This window comes from Mirounga leonina, unplaced genomic scaffold, assembly GCF_011800145.1.
Source record: "Mirounga leonina isolate KUSES-001 unplaced genomic scaffold, KU_Mleo_1.0 Mir_94, whole genome shotgun sequence".
NCBI lineage: Eukaryota > Metazoa > Chordata > Mammalia > Carnivora > Phocidae > Mirounga > Mirounga leonina.
Genome location: NW_023270855.1, coordinates 47,936,740 through 47,949,312, shown reverse-complemented (window position 1 = coordinate 47,949,312; position 12,573 = coordinate 47,936,740). Strand labels below are relative to the sequence as shown.

The 12,573-nt window shown below is 58.3% G+C and overlaps 1 protein-coding gene across 1 annotated transcript in view; it reads right to left on the bottom strand.

The window, feature by feature from the left end:
- Window positions 1-1,507: 1,507 nt before the first annotated feature.
- Window positions 1,508-12,573, bottom strand: part of WIZ (WIZ zinc finger) — a 26,480-nt gene continuing 15,414 nt past the window's right edge. The window contains 9 exon segments of the mRNA XM_034996685.1: window positions 1,508-3,251; window positions 4,251-4,446; window positions 4,726-5,145; window positions 5,348-5,875; window positions 6,989-7,540; window positions 8,137-8,275; window positions 8,277-8,536; window positions 9,611-10,114; window positions 11,015-11,185. Of these exon segments, the coding sequence (XP_034852576.1) occupies window positions 3,092-3,251; window positions 4,251-4,446; window positions 4,726-5,145; window positions 5,348-5,875; window positions 6,989-7,540; window positions 8,137-8,275; window positions 8,277-8,536; window positions 9,611-10,114; window positions 11,015-11,185 (2,930 nt within the window). The 3' untranslated portion in view covers window positions 1,508-3,091.

The window sequence follows — 12,573 nt, the reverse complement described above, 5'->3', positions numbered from 1 at the left end:
GCGCCCTGCAAGGTCCTTTTTAAAGAATTTCCCATTTAAAAGATAAAACTGAGGCTTGGAATTCATGACTTGCCCTAGGTCCTTGGTACTTAGGTGTTAAAGCTTGAACTTCAGGACTTTAGAGATCTTGTAATAGAGCAGCCTGGCGCCAGCCCTGTCTCCTCAGCATCCTCATTGGATGTGTGGAATCCACTTTCCGAGACTAGGAGATGATTTGACAGAATTGCAGACATTGAAAACGGTATTTACATCTGTTTGTGAAAACTCGTCAAACTGAGTACAATTATGGCTTGTACGTGGTTTTTTGTTGTTTTGTTTAAAAGTTTGCTTTAAAGTATGAGCAATGTTGCCGACTTCTTGATATTAAGGAATTGTCAATCTCTTTAGGTGTCATAATGGCATATTTAAAAGTACCTATCCTTCAGAGAAAGGTTGAAATATTAATTCACATAATGACAAGTATGTGTTTCACCATAATTCAAATGGGAAAAGGGAAGGAGGGTGTGGAAGGCTTATAGATGAAGAGCTTGGTCTTGAGTTGGTAATTGATTAAGTAGATGAGGGTTCATTTTACTATTTTTGTATGGTTGGGATTCTCCATAAAATATTTTAATAAAACAACCCCTCCCCTAAAAATGGTTTATGCAGAACTTGCTGCCACATGGGACAAGGCTAATGATGCGTTGAGAAACTCCAAATATGAAGCACATAAAACTGATTAACGTGCACAACAGCCTTGGGGCTCACTGAAGTGTCATGCTCAGATGCCTGCCTGTTCTCCAAATTAAAGCTGAGCCCCCAGACACCTCTCGTGGATCCTACAGCTTCCTTCATGGCGCATACCACAGCCGTTTTACCTTCATTTGGGTGATTTTGTTAACATCCTATGCTCTGCCTCTGAGACAGAATGGCCTGAGAAGGGAAGGGGTATGCTCAAAATTTTAGGAAAAGATCCCTCTGAGCTAAGAACAGTATGCCACCCTTTCGAGGACCTACACAGCTATCACTGCATGTGTGGGTGGGGAGGAACTTCCCATGTTACTTTATAAGGTCTTGTGCCATTTGAACTTTTTTTTAAATCCAGCTTCCATCACTTTTATGTTTTTAAAATAATTTATAAAAAGCTGAAAGGGGAAGTGCCTATGGGCCAGCTCTCATCCCAAGAGATGCCCTCCCTGCCTTCAAAGTCTTGGACATGCCCACTCACAGCGTGGGACGGACAGAAGTGGTTGAGTCCTTCCACCAGGTGAGATGTGTGCCCCAACCTCACTGGACCAGAAAAGCCAAGAGTGCAGGCCAAGACCACTCTCATGGGCATGTTATCGCAGCTTGTTAGCCTGTCCCTCCCAGGCAGGGGCATGGTGGGAGGCCTGGGGCAATAGCATTGGGGGTAGAGGAGGCCTCTACACTCCATGAGGTTATTCCCACTTTCCAGCCCTTGGCCATCGAAGTGAAAATGATGAGCTGAAAAACCACATGCAATAAACAAGAAGGAGCAGCCAACAAAATCTCTTAAAATCTCAGAAATGTTCAATAAACATTTGCAGAGCGAGAAAATAAATAACATTGCGAAGGAGCCAACAGCTCCGTTTTCCCCTCGTGTGATTCGGGTTCAGGGTGCCTGTGTCTCCAGACAAGTCACATGTCTTGAAGGCAGGCTGGCCCCAGTTCTCTGAAGGCTGCCAGCAACTGTGCGCCCTCCCCCCACCCGGCAGGTCCCCCACACCCTCACTGGACAGCTCCTGCCCTTGGAGAGCCCTTCCAGCTTCATCACTTCATCCTGGCTCCCTTCCTAGACCAGCTGCCCAGAGTCTTGGTTCCTCTCCACTGCTCACGGGAGCTGCTTCGCCAGCCAGCCAGCTAGCCAGCCAGCCAGAGCCCCCCACAAACCATGCCATTGAGGGCCAACAGCTGGGGACTTGGGCTTATCCCCAGCTGGGTCTGGTCAGCTTGGCAGCCAACAGGAAAACCCAGGGCCTCCAGGGGCTCTGGGAGGAGGCGGCTCGATCCCAGCCCTGGCTGCCAGGCGATGCCAGCCTGTCCACTCGACAGAGAAACACACGCTGGCCGCCTGCCCTGGGGTGTTTCCAGAAGAGAAATTTAATCTAATTTACATACTTCTAGGTACATCGATAACCAAAATGTGGCCACTGAAAAAAGTTAAAAGGTCAATCAGCTCCCGGTCTCTAGCTGGCCCAGGATTGCAAAATAAAAAGATCCACGTTCCTTATTCTCTACACAAAACGCGTTTTTAAAAAAGTGAAAGGTCTAGGGAGCTATACATAGAAAGCAACAGTGAAAAGAGGGAGGGGAGTGGGGGTGGGGGAGGAGAGTCCCATCCCCACCCCCTCCTGGGCCCCGGAGTCCCCCAAGGCTGTGGGGGGGCCTTGACATGGCAGGAGGCAGCTGTCAGCTCTGAGCTCTTCCAGGCTGGGAAGGCCCCTCTGGTTGGGGGGGGCGGCCAATAAGGATTTCCGTGGCATCATGGGCTCAGTGGGGGGCTCCCAGGCCCCAGCAGGCCCTCAGAGGGAGCGTGCCTTCCCCTGAGCAAGCACCGTGGCATGATGTGGTCGTTTGACTCAGGAACTGGGGGGCTGGGGCAGATCCCGGGTCTCACGAGGTGCGTGTGTGCATGTGTGTGCCGGTGTGTGTGCGTGTCTGTGTACATGTGTGCGAGGATATTCACAGGGGCAAGAGGGAACCAAGACAGGGGTCTTTGGGGTCTTTGCAAATGGCCACGGATGGCAAACAGCCCCGCCTGGCTGCTAGATGCGGGGGGAGCGCTGGCCTTCCTCCCCTTGACCAGATCAGCTGCCACCACAAGAGACCTGGCCTCTCCCCCTGCTGGACCAGGTGGGCACACGCTGAAGGAAGATGCGCTGTGTGTGGCCCCAGAGCCCTCGGGCTGGGGGAAGGGCCGCTAGCTGGCTCCTGGTGCCCCGGCTGTAGTGTGCCCGGCCCCCAAGGGGTACCGGTTTGAGGTTTTGGCTTGCTCCTTTGGAAACGGAAAAGAAAGAGGGAGGAGAGGGTGGAAGAGACGGAGGAGAAAGAGACGGAGGTGGCACGAGAGGGAATTTGGAATGCTTCTGTGTTAGGGCGCGTCTGCCGCCGCTGTCTGTGCCTGCAGGGCCCGGGGCTCCTCAGGCGGGGGGTCCGCTTTGGAGAAATTCATCTCCAGGATGTGCCGCTGTAAGTGCCGCACCCACTCCTCCTGGATAGAGAGGGGCCCCTGGAATTCCACCTCACAGAACCTGTGTGGAGGAACAGAAAAAGAGAGAAGAATGGCCACTGCATGAGGAGAGGCAGATGTGTAGGCCTGCCCCTGTCCCTGAGCATCGGGCACTCCTGCCACTACTCAGCGTGGAGAGAGCCAGCCAAGAAGTTCAGGGACGGGGACCCAGACGCCACATGTTTCCTCACAGACAGGTACCTGTACCCATCCCAGGATCACGGTAGGGTCCCCTAATTACCCCCATCTCTACGCTCAGGGCAGTCTGCTGGCTCTGATGCTGGGGAAGTGCCATCGGGCTTCCCAAGTCCCTCTGCCATCTGACTGAAGCATGTGATCTGAAAGGGGAGAGAGCCCAGAGAGGCAGGCCCTACCCCGCCAGGCTCCAGGACAGAAGGACAGCAGCTGGGGAAAAGGGGTTGGGCACTAACTCACACCCACCCTGCTCATGCACCCAACTCACCAACTCCCTGCGCTTGAGGGAGGCCTCAGTGAACAGGGGCCCAGGACCTGAGCTCGTGGCTCCGAAGACTTGAGTTCAAATCTTGCTTCTGACTTGGCCTATGTGGCCTGAGGCAGGCCACCTTAAGTCTCAGACCCAGTTTCCTGGCCTGGGATGTACGCCTGGACTTTGGTAAAAATGAACTAAGACCTAGATTTTCCTTAATCAGGCAAACACTCACTGAGTGCTTACCCTATGTTAGACATAGTTCGAGTGCTTTATAAATATTCAATTTTTTTAATCCTCACAGCAAATCTGTTATTAACCCCATTTTATAGGTGGGAATATTGAGGCATGGGGCAGGAAGTCCTTGCTCAAGGTCAACCCTCAGGGTCCCAGCTTAATGCTCTGAGGTGCCGCTGTCTGTTGAGAAGTCCTTAGCCTGGGTCCAGCCACACTTTAAGGCAGTCCTTGAGGCTGTATCTCCTGACCCCCACCAACCCATCTTGTTCAGAGGCTCTGGGTGACCAAGCCCCAGGTGGGTGGACTTTCTCCCCACTGCCCCAGGGGGCTGCATACCTGCACTTGAGGGTGTAGATGTTGCCAACAAATTTGACCAGTGATGTCTGGGGGGGCCGGGGTACCAGGGAGGGGACTGGCCGGACCCGGGGCGGGGGCTGCCGCACCTCCTCCAGCTTCTGCTGTAGATCATTGGCCTCTTCGCCTCCCCGGACCGCAGAGGCCTCTGGAGGGCGGGCTTGTCGGCGCTCAAATTCTGAGGTGGGGAAAGGTGAAGGGAGGGACAGGAGATAAGCCAGGGGGCAAGACTCCTGGGAAAGTTCCTGCCTTTAGCAAGCAAAGGGTGGAGGCTCTGGGGAACTGTAAGACAGGACAGCTGGTGACTGGACGCTGCCTGGGCCTCAGGACAGGTGGGATGGTGCCCAGAGGGGAGAATGGGTGAGCCACTGGGGAAGTGACTAAGGGCAGATGCACAGTGGAGAACCCCGGTGGCAGGTGTCCCCCACCCTCAAAACCACCTTCCACCAGCACTCACTGTTGATGTTCTGCCGCTGGTGCTCCTCGGCCTTCACAGTGCCTGGCGGGCTGGCTGCCAGAGGCCGCTCACCACTGTCAGCTGCCCGGCCAGCCTCAGGCCCTGGCTCACCCCCAGCACTGCGGCCCACCACAGCCAGGCCCCCAGGTGCCAGCCCTAGGGGCGGCCGCTTGTCGCTGTCACGGCCATGGCCGGCACTGCGGAACTTCTTGGTGAAGGGGCGGCCGCCCTGGATGTAGCTGCGGTAGGCCCCCACCTTCTGGGGCCGGTGCTTGATCCACTCGCTCAGTGTCTCAATGGGTGAGCCGTTCACACACCACTCGGTCACGCCAAATTGCCGCAGGTGCGCCCGCGCGTGGCTGGCCAGGGCCTTGCGGTTTTCGAAGTAAAGGCCACACAGCTCACAGCAGGCCTCAGTGGCTGCAGGCAGAGGGGGTGCTGCTGAGTCCCAGCCCAAAGGGAACAAGAGTACCCAGAAGGCCCTGCCCAGGTCAGGAGTCAGTCCCGCCTCCCACTGGGGCCTTGCCATGGGCCCCTGCTGGGTGTCAGTGTGTGCGTGGCACTGCCAGGCCCTGCAGGCCCCAGCAGATGCCCTCCCAGGACCCTGCCACCCACTGCTTACAGGAGTGGGAGGTCTTCTCGTGAAGGGTCTTTGCCTTGAAGGGCAGTTCGGTCTGGATGTAGGTCTTGGCCTTGACCTCTGCTGGGAGGAGGCGGTCCTCCTGCAGGGGCCGCTTGGCTGCCACTGAGCCCAGGTAGCCAGTGGCTGCGGGCTTGGCACCGGTGATGGGTGCCAGGCTGAGCTCTCGAGGAACCTGGGCCGGCCCAGCTCCTGGTTTGCCTGGGCGGCCCGCCATTGGCGCCAGTGGCAGGGGGGCCTGCACAGGCCCAGGAGCAGCCGTGGGAGCCCCATCCTCAGCCAAGGCAGGGGCCAGGTCTCCGGCTGGCGGCTCTTTCTTGATGAGGCACGGTTTGGACTTCTTCTTGAGGATCTCCCGCAGCGTGTCGATGGGCGAGCCGTTGACAGACCACTCGGTCACGCCCATCTGCCGCAGGTGGGAGCGCGCATGGCTCGACAGGCCCTTGCGGTTCTCGAAGAACTCACCGCAGAACTCACAGCGGATGTCACGCACAGGCTCTGCCCGGGACGCTGCAGGGGGTCCAGGGTGGAGGGAGGGGGAGGAGAAGGAGGCGGCTGCTGCGGCGGTAAGCCTCCAAGCTCAAGGCTTATGTTAAGTGCCTGGCTGTCCCGTCCATGCAGCCCCAGACCCAAATGACCCGCTCCCTCATCCGCTTCCAGGGGCCCTTGTGTACATTCAGCCCTTCTGCTTGTTCTGTCACCTCAAATTCTAGCTGGCTTCAAGATGATTCCCTGTGACATCGAGAAGCAGTGAGGAGCAAGCACTTCCTCGATCCTGGGCTCAGACACCAGCTTGGCTGTGACCCCCCTATGTTACACTGGGCAAACCACTTCCCCTCTGAGCCTCAGTTTCCTCCTCTACAAAATGCAGATGAAAACCTCCACCTGGAGGGAGCAGCTCCAAGCATGTGGCACACAGCTGGTATGAAATACACCTGAGCACTGAGGCAGAGGCCTGGGCCATCCTCACCTGCTCAGCATACAACTCAGCCAGCTGAGCAGAAAGAACAGTGACAGGGACAGTACGACTACTGACTCCTGCATACACATGGCTTCGTTTAAGCAGGCACCGTCCTAAGTGCTTTACACCACTCTGGAACTATACAGAGCTCGGACCATGCTTATCTTCTACTTCCAGAAAGAGGAAACTCGCCCAAGGTCACATATTGCTGGAGTGGAAGAGCTGAGCACTTAACCTAAACCCAGCTTCAAATGTTAAACAACTTAGCGACCAGGAATGTCAGAAAGAAGGTGCAGCCTCCCACTTCCAGTCCCTATACTCCCGCCCATGGCAGACATCACTAATTGACCCCTGCAATCTTTCTCCCTAGGAACCTGGTTGGTAGACACTACCAATTGACTGATGGTGGCCCAAGAGGTAAAATCTTCTGGGCATAATTGAATGGCACAATTCTGCCTCCCCAGTGTGGATGGAGAATAAAGCAGCAGCTCAGCTGAGGGTCTGCATAGCAAGAATGCATAGCTAACCCCTTGTTCTCTGGACCTGTGTATCCTCCCTTCTATTTCTACCCTGGGTGCTCTGGGTACCCATGAAGTGTGGGTGTGGGCGGAGGGAGAACCCTCTACCTGCTCTCACTGCCCTGCCCCCGGGGTCACACTTACACAGGTTCAGGGGGGCCATGTCTTCCCGTGGCGCCACCCAGGGACCCTCGGATGGGTGTGGCTCCCCATGAAGGGCCCCTGGCAGCATCTCCCGTTTGATCTCCACCCGCATTTGTTCAGGCTTCAGCTTCTTGGGCAGGGAGGGTGCGGCCAGGCCTGGGAACATCTTCCGGGCCGTGGGAGGAGGAGAGGCAGTTGGTGAGTGGCCCAGGGGGCTGCCTGGTGGCGGTGGCAACTTCTTGGCCAGGGGTGAGAGGTGAAGGTCTGCGGGGCTACGGGCTTCCAGTGAGCTGCCAGGACCTCCGCTGCCCACCACCTTGGCCAGGGCTTTTGGGCTCGGCCCTGGTGGGTTAGCGGGGCCACCAGGCCGGGACTGGGTCCGTCTCTTGAGGATCTCCCGTAGTGTGTCAATGGGTGAGCCGTTGACATACCACTCGGTCACGCCCATCTGCCGCAGGTGCGAGCGTGCGTGACTTGATAGGCCCTTGCGGTTCTCGAAGAACTCACCACAGAACTCACAGCGGATATCTCGAGCTGGCTCTGGGCCCGAGGCTGCAGCAGGAGAAAGGAGTAATTAGCATCGTGGGTATCATTAGCATTCTTGTCTGTGGGTCTCCTGGTCGGCTGGGCATGGGCAGCAGCATGCCCACAGGCTGGGGTAGTGGTGGAGGGCAGGTGCAAGCGAGGGAACTGAGGAGTGGGGCAAGGGCCAGACACTCAGCAGGATTGAGGGGAGGCTCCAGGGAGCGCATGGGCCCTTGGTCCTGGCAGAGGATGGAACCAAGACTCCACAGCTCTGCGGGTCCCAGGTCCCGACAAGGATGGGGGCAAGAGGGCAGGAAGTAGTAGCCTAAGTGCCAAATACCATCCAGACCAGGGGCAACCATGGACACTTTCCACACCAAAAGGCAGCACCCCACCCTTGGCCTTTATTCTCAGGGAAGGTCACAGTCATGGAGGTCAAAGGCCAAGAGAGAGGGCCTAGTAGCCAACTGCCAACAAGATCTCTGGGCAGAACCAGCCCACTGCCAAGGGCCCCTGTCTACTCCCTGCCCCAGCAGGAAAGGAGTAGGGAGGGGGCTGCGACCCCCCCCGGGAGGGGCTCCAGGGCCCGCAGGGAGGAGGGAGCGGCTGAAGCGAGAACCTACAGAGGTTGAGAGGAGACGGCTCCACATCAGAGGCCCAGAAAATGCCGGCGGCTGCGGCGGCCGAGAGGTCCTGCTTCCCCCAGGGGCTGGCCGTACCCGCGGCCTTCAGCTTGGCCTTCTTGGCCGGCGGTGGGGGGGGGGAGCAAGGAGAGGGCCGCAGAGGTGGGAGGAGGCCGCCCCAGCTGGGCCAGGGTGCCGCGCCCGGGTGGGAGGCGGATCTGGACGCCGTCCCTCCTGATGAGCCCGTGGAGCACGTCTATGGGGGATCCCTTGGCGTCCGGGTCGCTGACGCCCAGGTGGCGCAGGTGGGCGCGGGCGTGGCTGGACAGGCCCTTGCGGGTCTCAAACCAGGCACCGCACAGCTGGCAGTCCAGCTCTCTGCCCCCGTCACTATCTAAAGCTGCGGAGACAAAACACAGGGGGGGGGTTCACGGCCGCCACCTTGGCCGGCCCTGGGGGACTGAGGCAAGAAGACCTGATATGATTCAAGGCTGCCCAGGCCGTTTGGGGATCAAGACTCATGCCGCAGATTTATTTTAAGAGATTTTGGGAAACAAAAGTCCTGTTCCCTGCCTAGCCCTTTCGCATCAAGGTGAGTGTGGAGAACTTAAGGATGTGGGGTGGAGAGGTGGTGGCCAAATTCCAGTGGCACAATCTGATGCTCCCAGGCACTCTTCCCTGGGACCCCAGCTGTGGGAGCTGTGTGGGTGCAAAGCAGGGGCCTCACCCAGCTGCCAAGCATCATACAGCCAAGGGCAGACCTGCTCAAGGCCTTGCTCCTGAAAGCAGAGCAGACAGTGGAAGCAGCTTCATGGGAACATGAGGTGCCAACTGGGGTGCCCCGTTGGGCAGGGGGCCAGACCCTGGGCTCACCCCAGGCTAACACCCACAAATGTGTGGGAAGGCCTGACTTCCTAAGGGACACCATGCTAAACCTGCTCACTGCACCGGGGAGGGAGGGGAGTGGTTCTTCCCAAACCCTTCTTTGTCATGCCCACAGGCAGCCCAGGAGGTATGGCTCCACCCATAGGCACATGAGAGGTGCCTCTGCACAGACGGCCAGGAAGATGTGAAGACAGGGCCAACTACAGGACCTCCTGCCAGGTGGGCCATCTGCCTGCCTATAGGACCCAAGATGCCCCTCGGGAGAAGCCAGGCCCACAGGAGTTCTGATTACCTTCACTGCCCCAACCCTTAGGCTCAGAGAAGGCCAAGAGTGCCCCTAAGTGGTGAGGATGACCCTGGCAGGCTCAGCAGCCACAGCCAGGCCTCCAGGGGGAAGAACAGCAAAGTACAGTGGGAGGCCGATGATAATATGCTGCATGGCCAGCCCAACAGGAGACACAGTGCTCTGACCAACATTCTGACCCAGCGGACCCAGGACATAGGAGCTGTAGTCCCCATTGTCCCCACCCTGGGCTCTGCAGCCCTCCCTGTGCCAGGACCTCCCTCAGCTCCCGGGACCCGCACTCACTGAGGTTCAGGGGCCCTTCGTCCTCAGACTGGGGCCACTGTGCCTTTGGGGAGGCTGGCCGGGGGCTCAGGGACAGCTGGGGGCTCTTGTCCTCAGGATTCTTGGGGGTAGGGGAGCCCGCCAGGGCCAGTGGTGCCTTCTTGAGGAGTGGGGAGCTGGGTGGGTGGGCCAAGCCCTTGGTCGAGAAGCCAGGAGGTGACTTGATGGCCTTGTTGACAGCAGGGGCATCCAAGGGCTTGGCCAAGGCAAGCAGGCCAGGCCGGGGGGCCCCAGCGACCACCTCCTTCGGTGAGTTGGACTTCTTAGACAGGCCCGGGGGCAGCCCGAGGGGTGTGTCGGGCAAGCCCTTCTGCTTCACGAGCTCGTAGAGGAGGTCAATGGGGGCACCGCTGCTCTCCGACTCGGCCACCCCCAGCTGCCGCAGGTGGGAGCGTGCGTGGCTGGACAGGCCCTTGCGTGTCTCAAAGCAGGCACCGCAGACCTCGCAGGTGGTCAGGCTCTGGGCTGGAGGGCGAGATGGAGGCCAAGAGAGCTGGCTGTGAGGCTCTTTGAGCCCTGCCCTCCCCACTTCTCCTCCTCCCAGGACCCCACTCACCCAGGCTCCCTGCAAGCCTCCCTGATCCTTAAAATGACCCTAATAAGGCAGAAATCAGCCTGTCCAGTTTGCAAATAAGGAAACTGAGTCTCAGAGAGGGAAGAGTTGTGCCCAAGGGCACACAGCAGGAGGCAGAGCCCTTCTGTGGTCCAGTCAGTAGAACGCCTTTCGGATATCCAACATACCAGGGTGTACCGGCAAGAGGTGTTCACAAAAACACTGACCTGCCAGTCACACGCTTCCCAGAACTGTCCTAGCCAGCCTCTGCAGCTCAACTCAAGCCCCAAACACTGGGTTGGATGGCCCAGCCACAGTCCCTGTGGTGCCCTACACCCTATTCTGCAGAGCCCTTATCACTGCCTGTCTCCTTCTCTGCCATCCTGCTCCCCAATTTCAATGACTCCAAGGACAAGTGCCAGGTCTGTTCCGCTCTCTCACATCCCTGGAGTCCAGCGCAGTGCCTGTCAACTACTCAATAATGATCTCAATATCAACATACAGACAAGACAGTATCACACAGAAGATCACACAGCTAATGAGGGCCAAAGTCAGCAAATGAACTGAGTCTAAGTGTGAGCTCTTGAAAACCATGCTGTTTCCCTGGATGCCCCTCCCCCACCCAGTGAGGGTACAGCTCAAGACCATGCTCGCCCAGGGCAGCAGAAGCTGGACAGAAGACAACCAGATGTCTCCTTAGTGCCTTGGGGTGAAGAGAAAGCTGTTGACCTCACACTAACCCCAGGCCCAAGAGTTCCCGTGAGTGTGACCAGCCTGGCCAGCACCCCCACCTTGCCACCTGGGTCACTCACCCTTGAGATCTGGCAGCTCCTGCTTGCTGCCATGAGGAACCTCTGCAGCCACTTTGCTACTCAGCCGATTGGCCACCTGCTCCAAGGGCCCAGGGACAGGCAGGCTCTTCTTGGGGAGCGGGGGGGAGCCCAAGTCCATGGCCACCATTGTGTTTTCCTCAGAACCCAGGCCTGTGAGGTTAGGAAAACAAGCTCAGCCCAGGCTGGGCATGAGCTGTCTACCCCCACAAAGACTGAGAGTGGGGGCATGGAGCCTTCTTCCTCATCTTTGGCATCTGCTCTCACTCTGGGAGGCAACTCACCCTATGAGAGCAGAGGCTCCATCCAAACCCCAAGCACCAGGATGTCAAGGCTGCATACTGACAGGGGGGACTAGGAGCAGCTTCCACCCACCCAGAACACACACTGGTTGGGACAGTGACTCCTATTCTAGGTCTGACAAAATATCTTTCTGGGCAGAACTTGTGCAGCGAAGCATGTCAGTCTTGGAAGCAGGTAGGTGGCAGTCAGAAGGGGAATCCAGTAAGAGATGGCCAGAGTCAGAGGCCAGAGAAGCAATGCAGAGACGAGGAGGCAAGGACAGGAAGGAGGCTCCACAGGACTTGTGGGGAACCTCCACCAGACAAGACAGCTGGGGCTGCAGAGAGAACTCGGGGTTCCGCAGTAGCCTGCTTATCACAAGCTGAGTCCTAAGTGGGGTAAGGTGAGAACTGGGAGCCTGGATCAGCCGGGATCCTGAATGGGGACAGGAAGAGTGGGAATCACAGAACTTTGCAGAAGTTTCTGAGGCATCCGTCAGGTCAGGAAGCTTCCCTGAATGAGGTGTGTATGAGAACAGGGAGTCGAAGGTATGCTTTCATGGTCTAATTTTTCAGAGAAGGGGGCCTGAGTGGCCTGCTGATCCCCAGGTTTAGCGTTCAGGGTACGGAAACAGCTCTGAGGCTGAAGAAACTGTGTGTTAGTTGAGGTTTTGGAGTCGTTCAGTGCTACGAGCAGGAAGCCATGCAGGTCCTATGCTCAGTTTGAGTCCTACGGAGGCAAGGAGAAGGCAGGTAGGGGGGGCCACCGGGGCCCGGGACACCGAGGACTTTGTCAAAGTCGCCGGGTGGAGTGGGCGCGTCTGTCAGATGGTGTAGGGACCGTGTCTGAAGTGACCTGGAGTGGGTTTCCGCGCCGGAGGGACCGAGACTGTGGCGAGGGACGCTCCCGGGGCTCCAAGGGGAACAGGGAACATCTGTCAGACGGGGTGAGGGTCCCACGGAGCAGCGGCGGAGAGTGTTTCTGAAGCCCGGGACCCTACGAACTGCGACAGGAGGCCCGGGGCCCGCGCGACTGGAGGGCCTGGGGGGGAGGGGGAGTCCCGGAGACTGGACGGCGGGCGTCGGGGACGGCGGCAGGGGGCGGGCGGAATGCCGACTTTGCCCTCCCCGCACCCTCCCCGGCGCGGGCTCTTACCCGGCGCGGGCGCCGGCCCGGGCCCCGGCTCCGGCTCGGCCTTGGGCCCGTCCCGCGGCGGCGGCGGTGGCGGCGGGTGCGGTGGCGGCGGCGGCGGCGCGGGG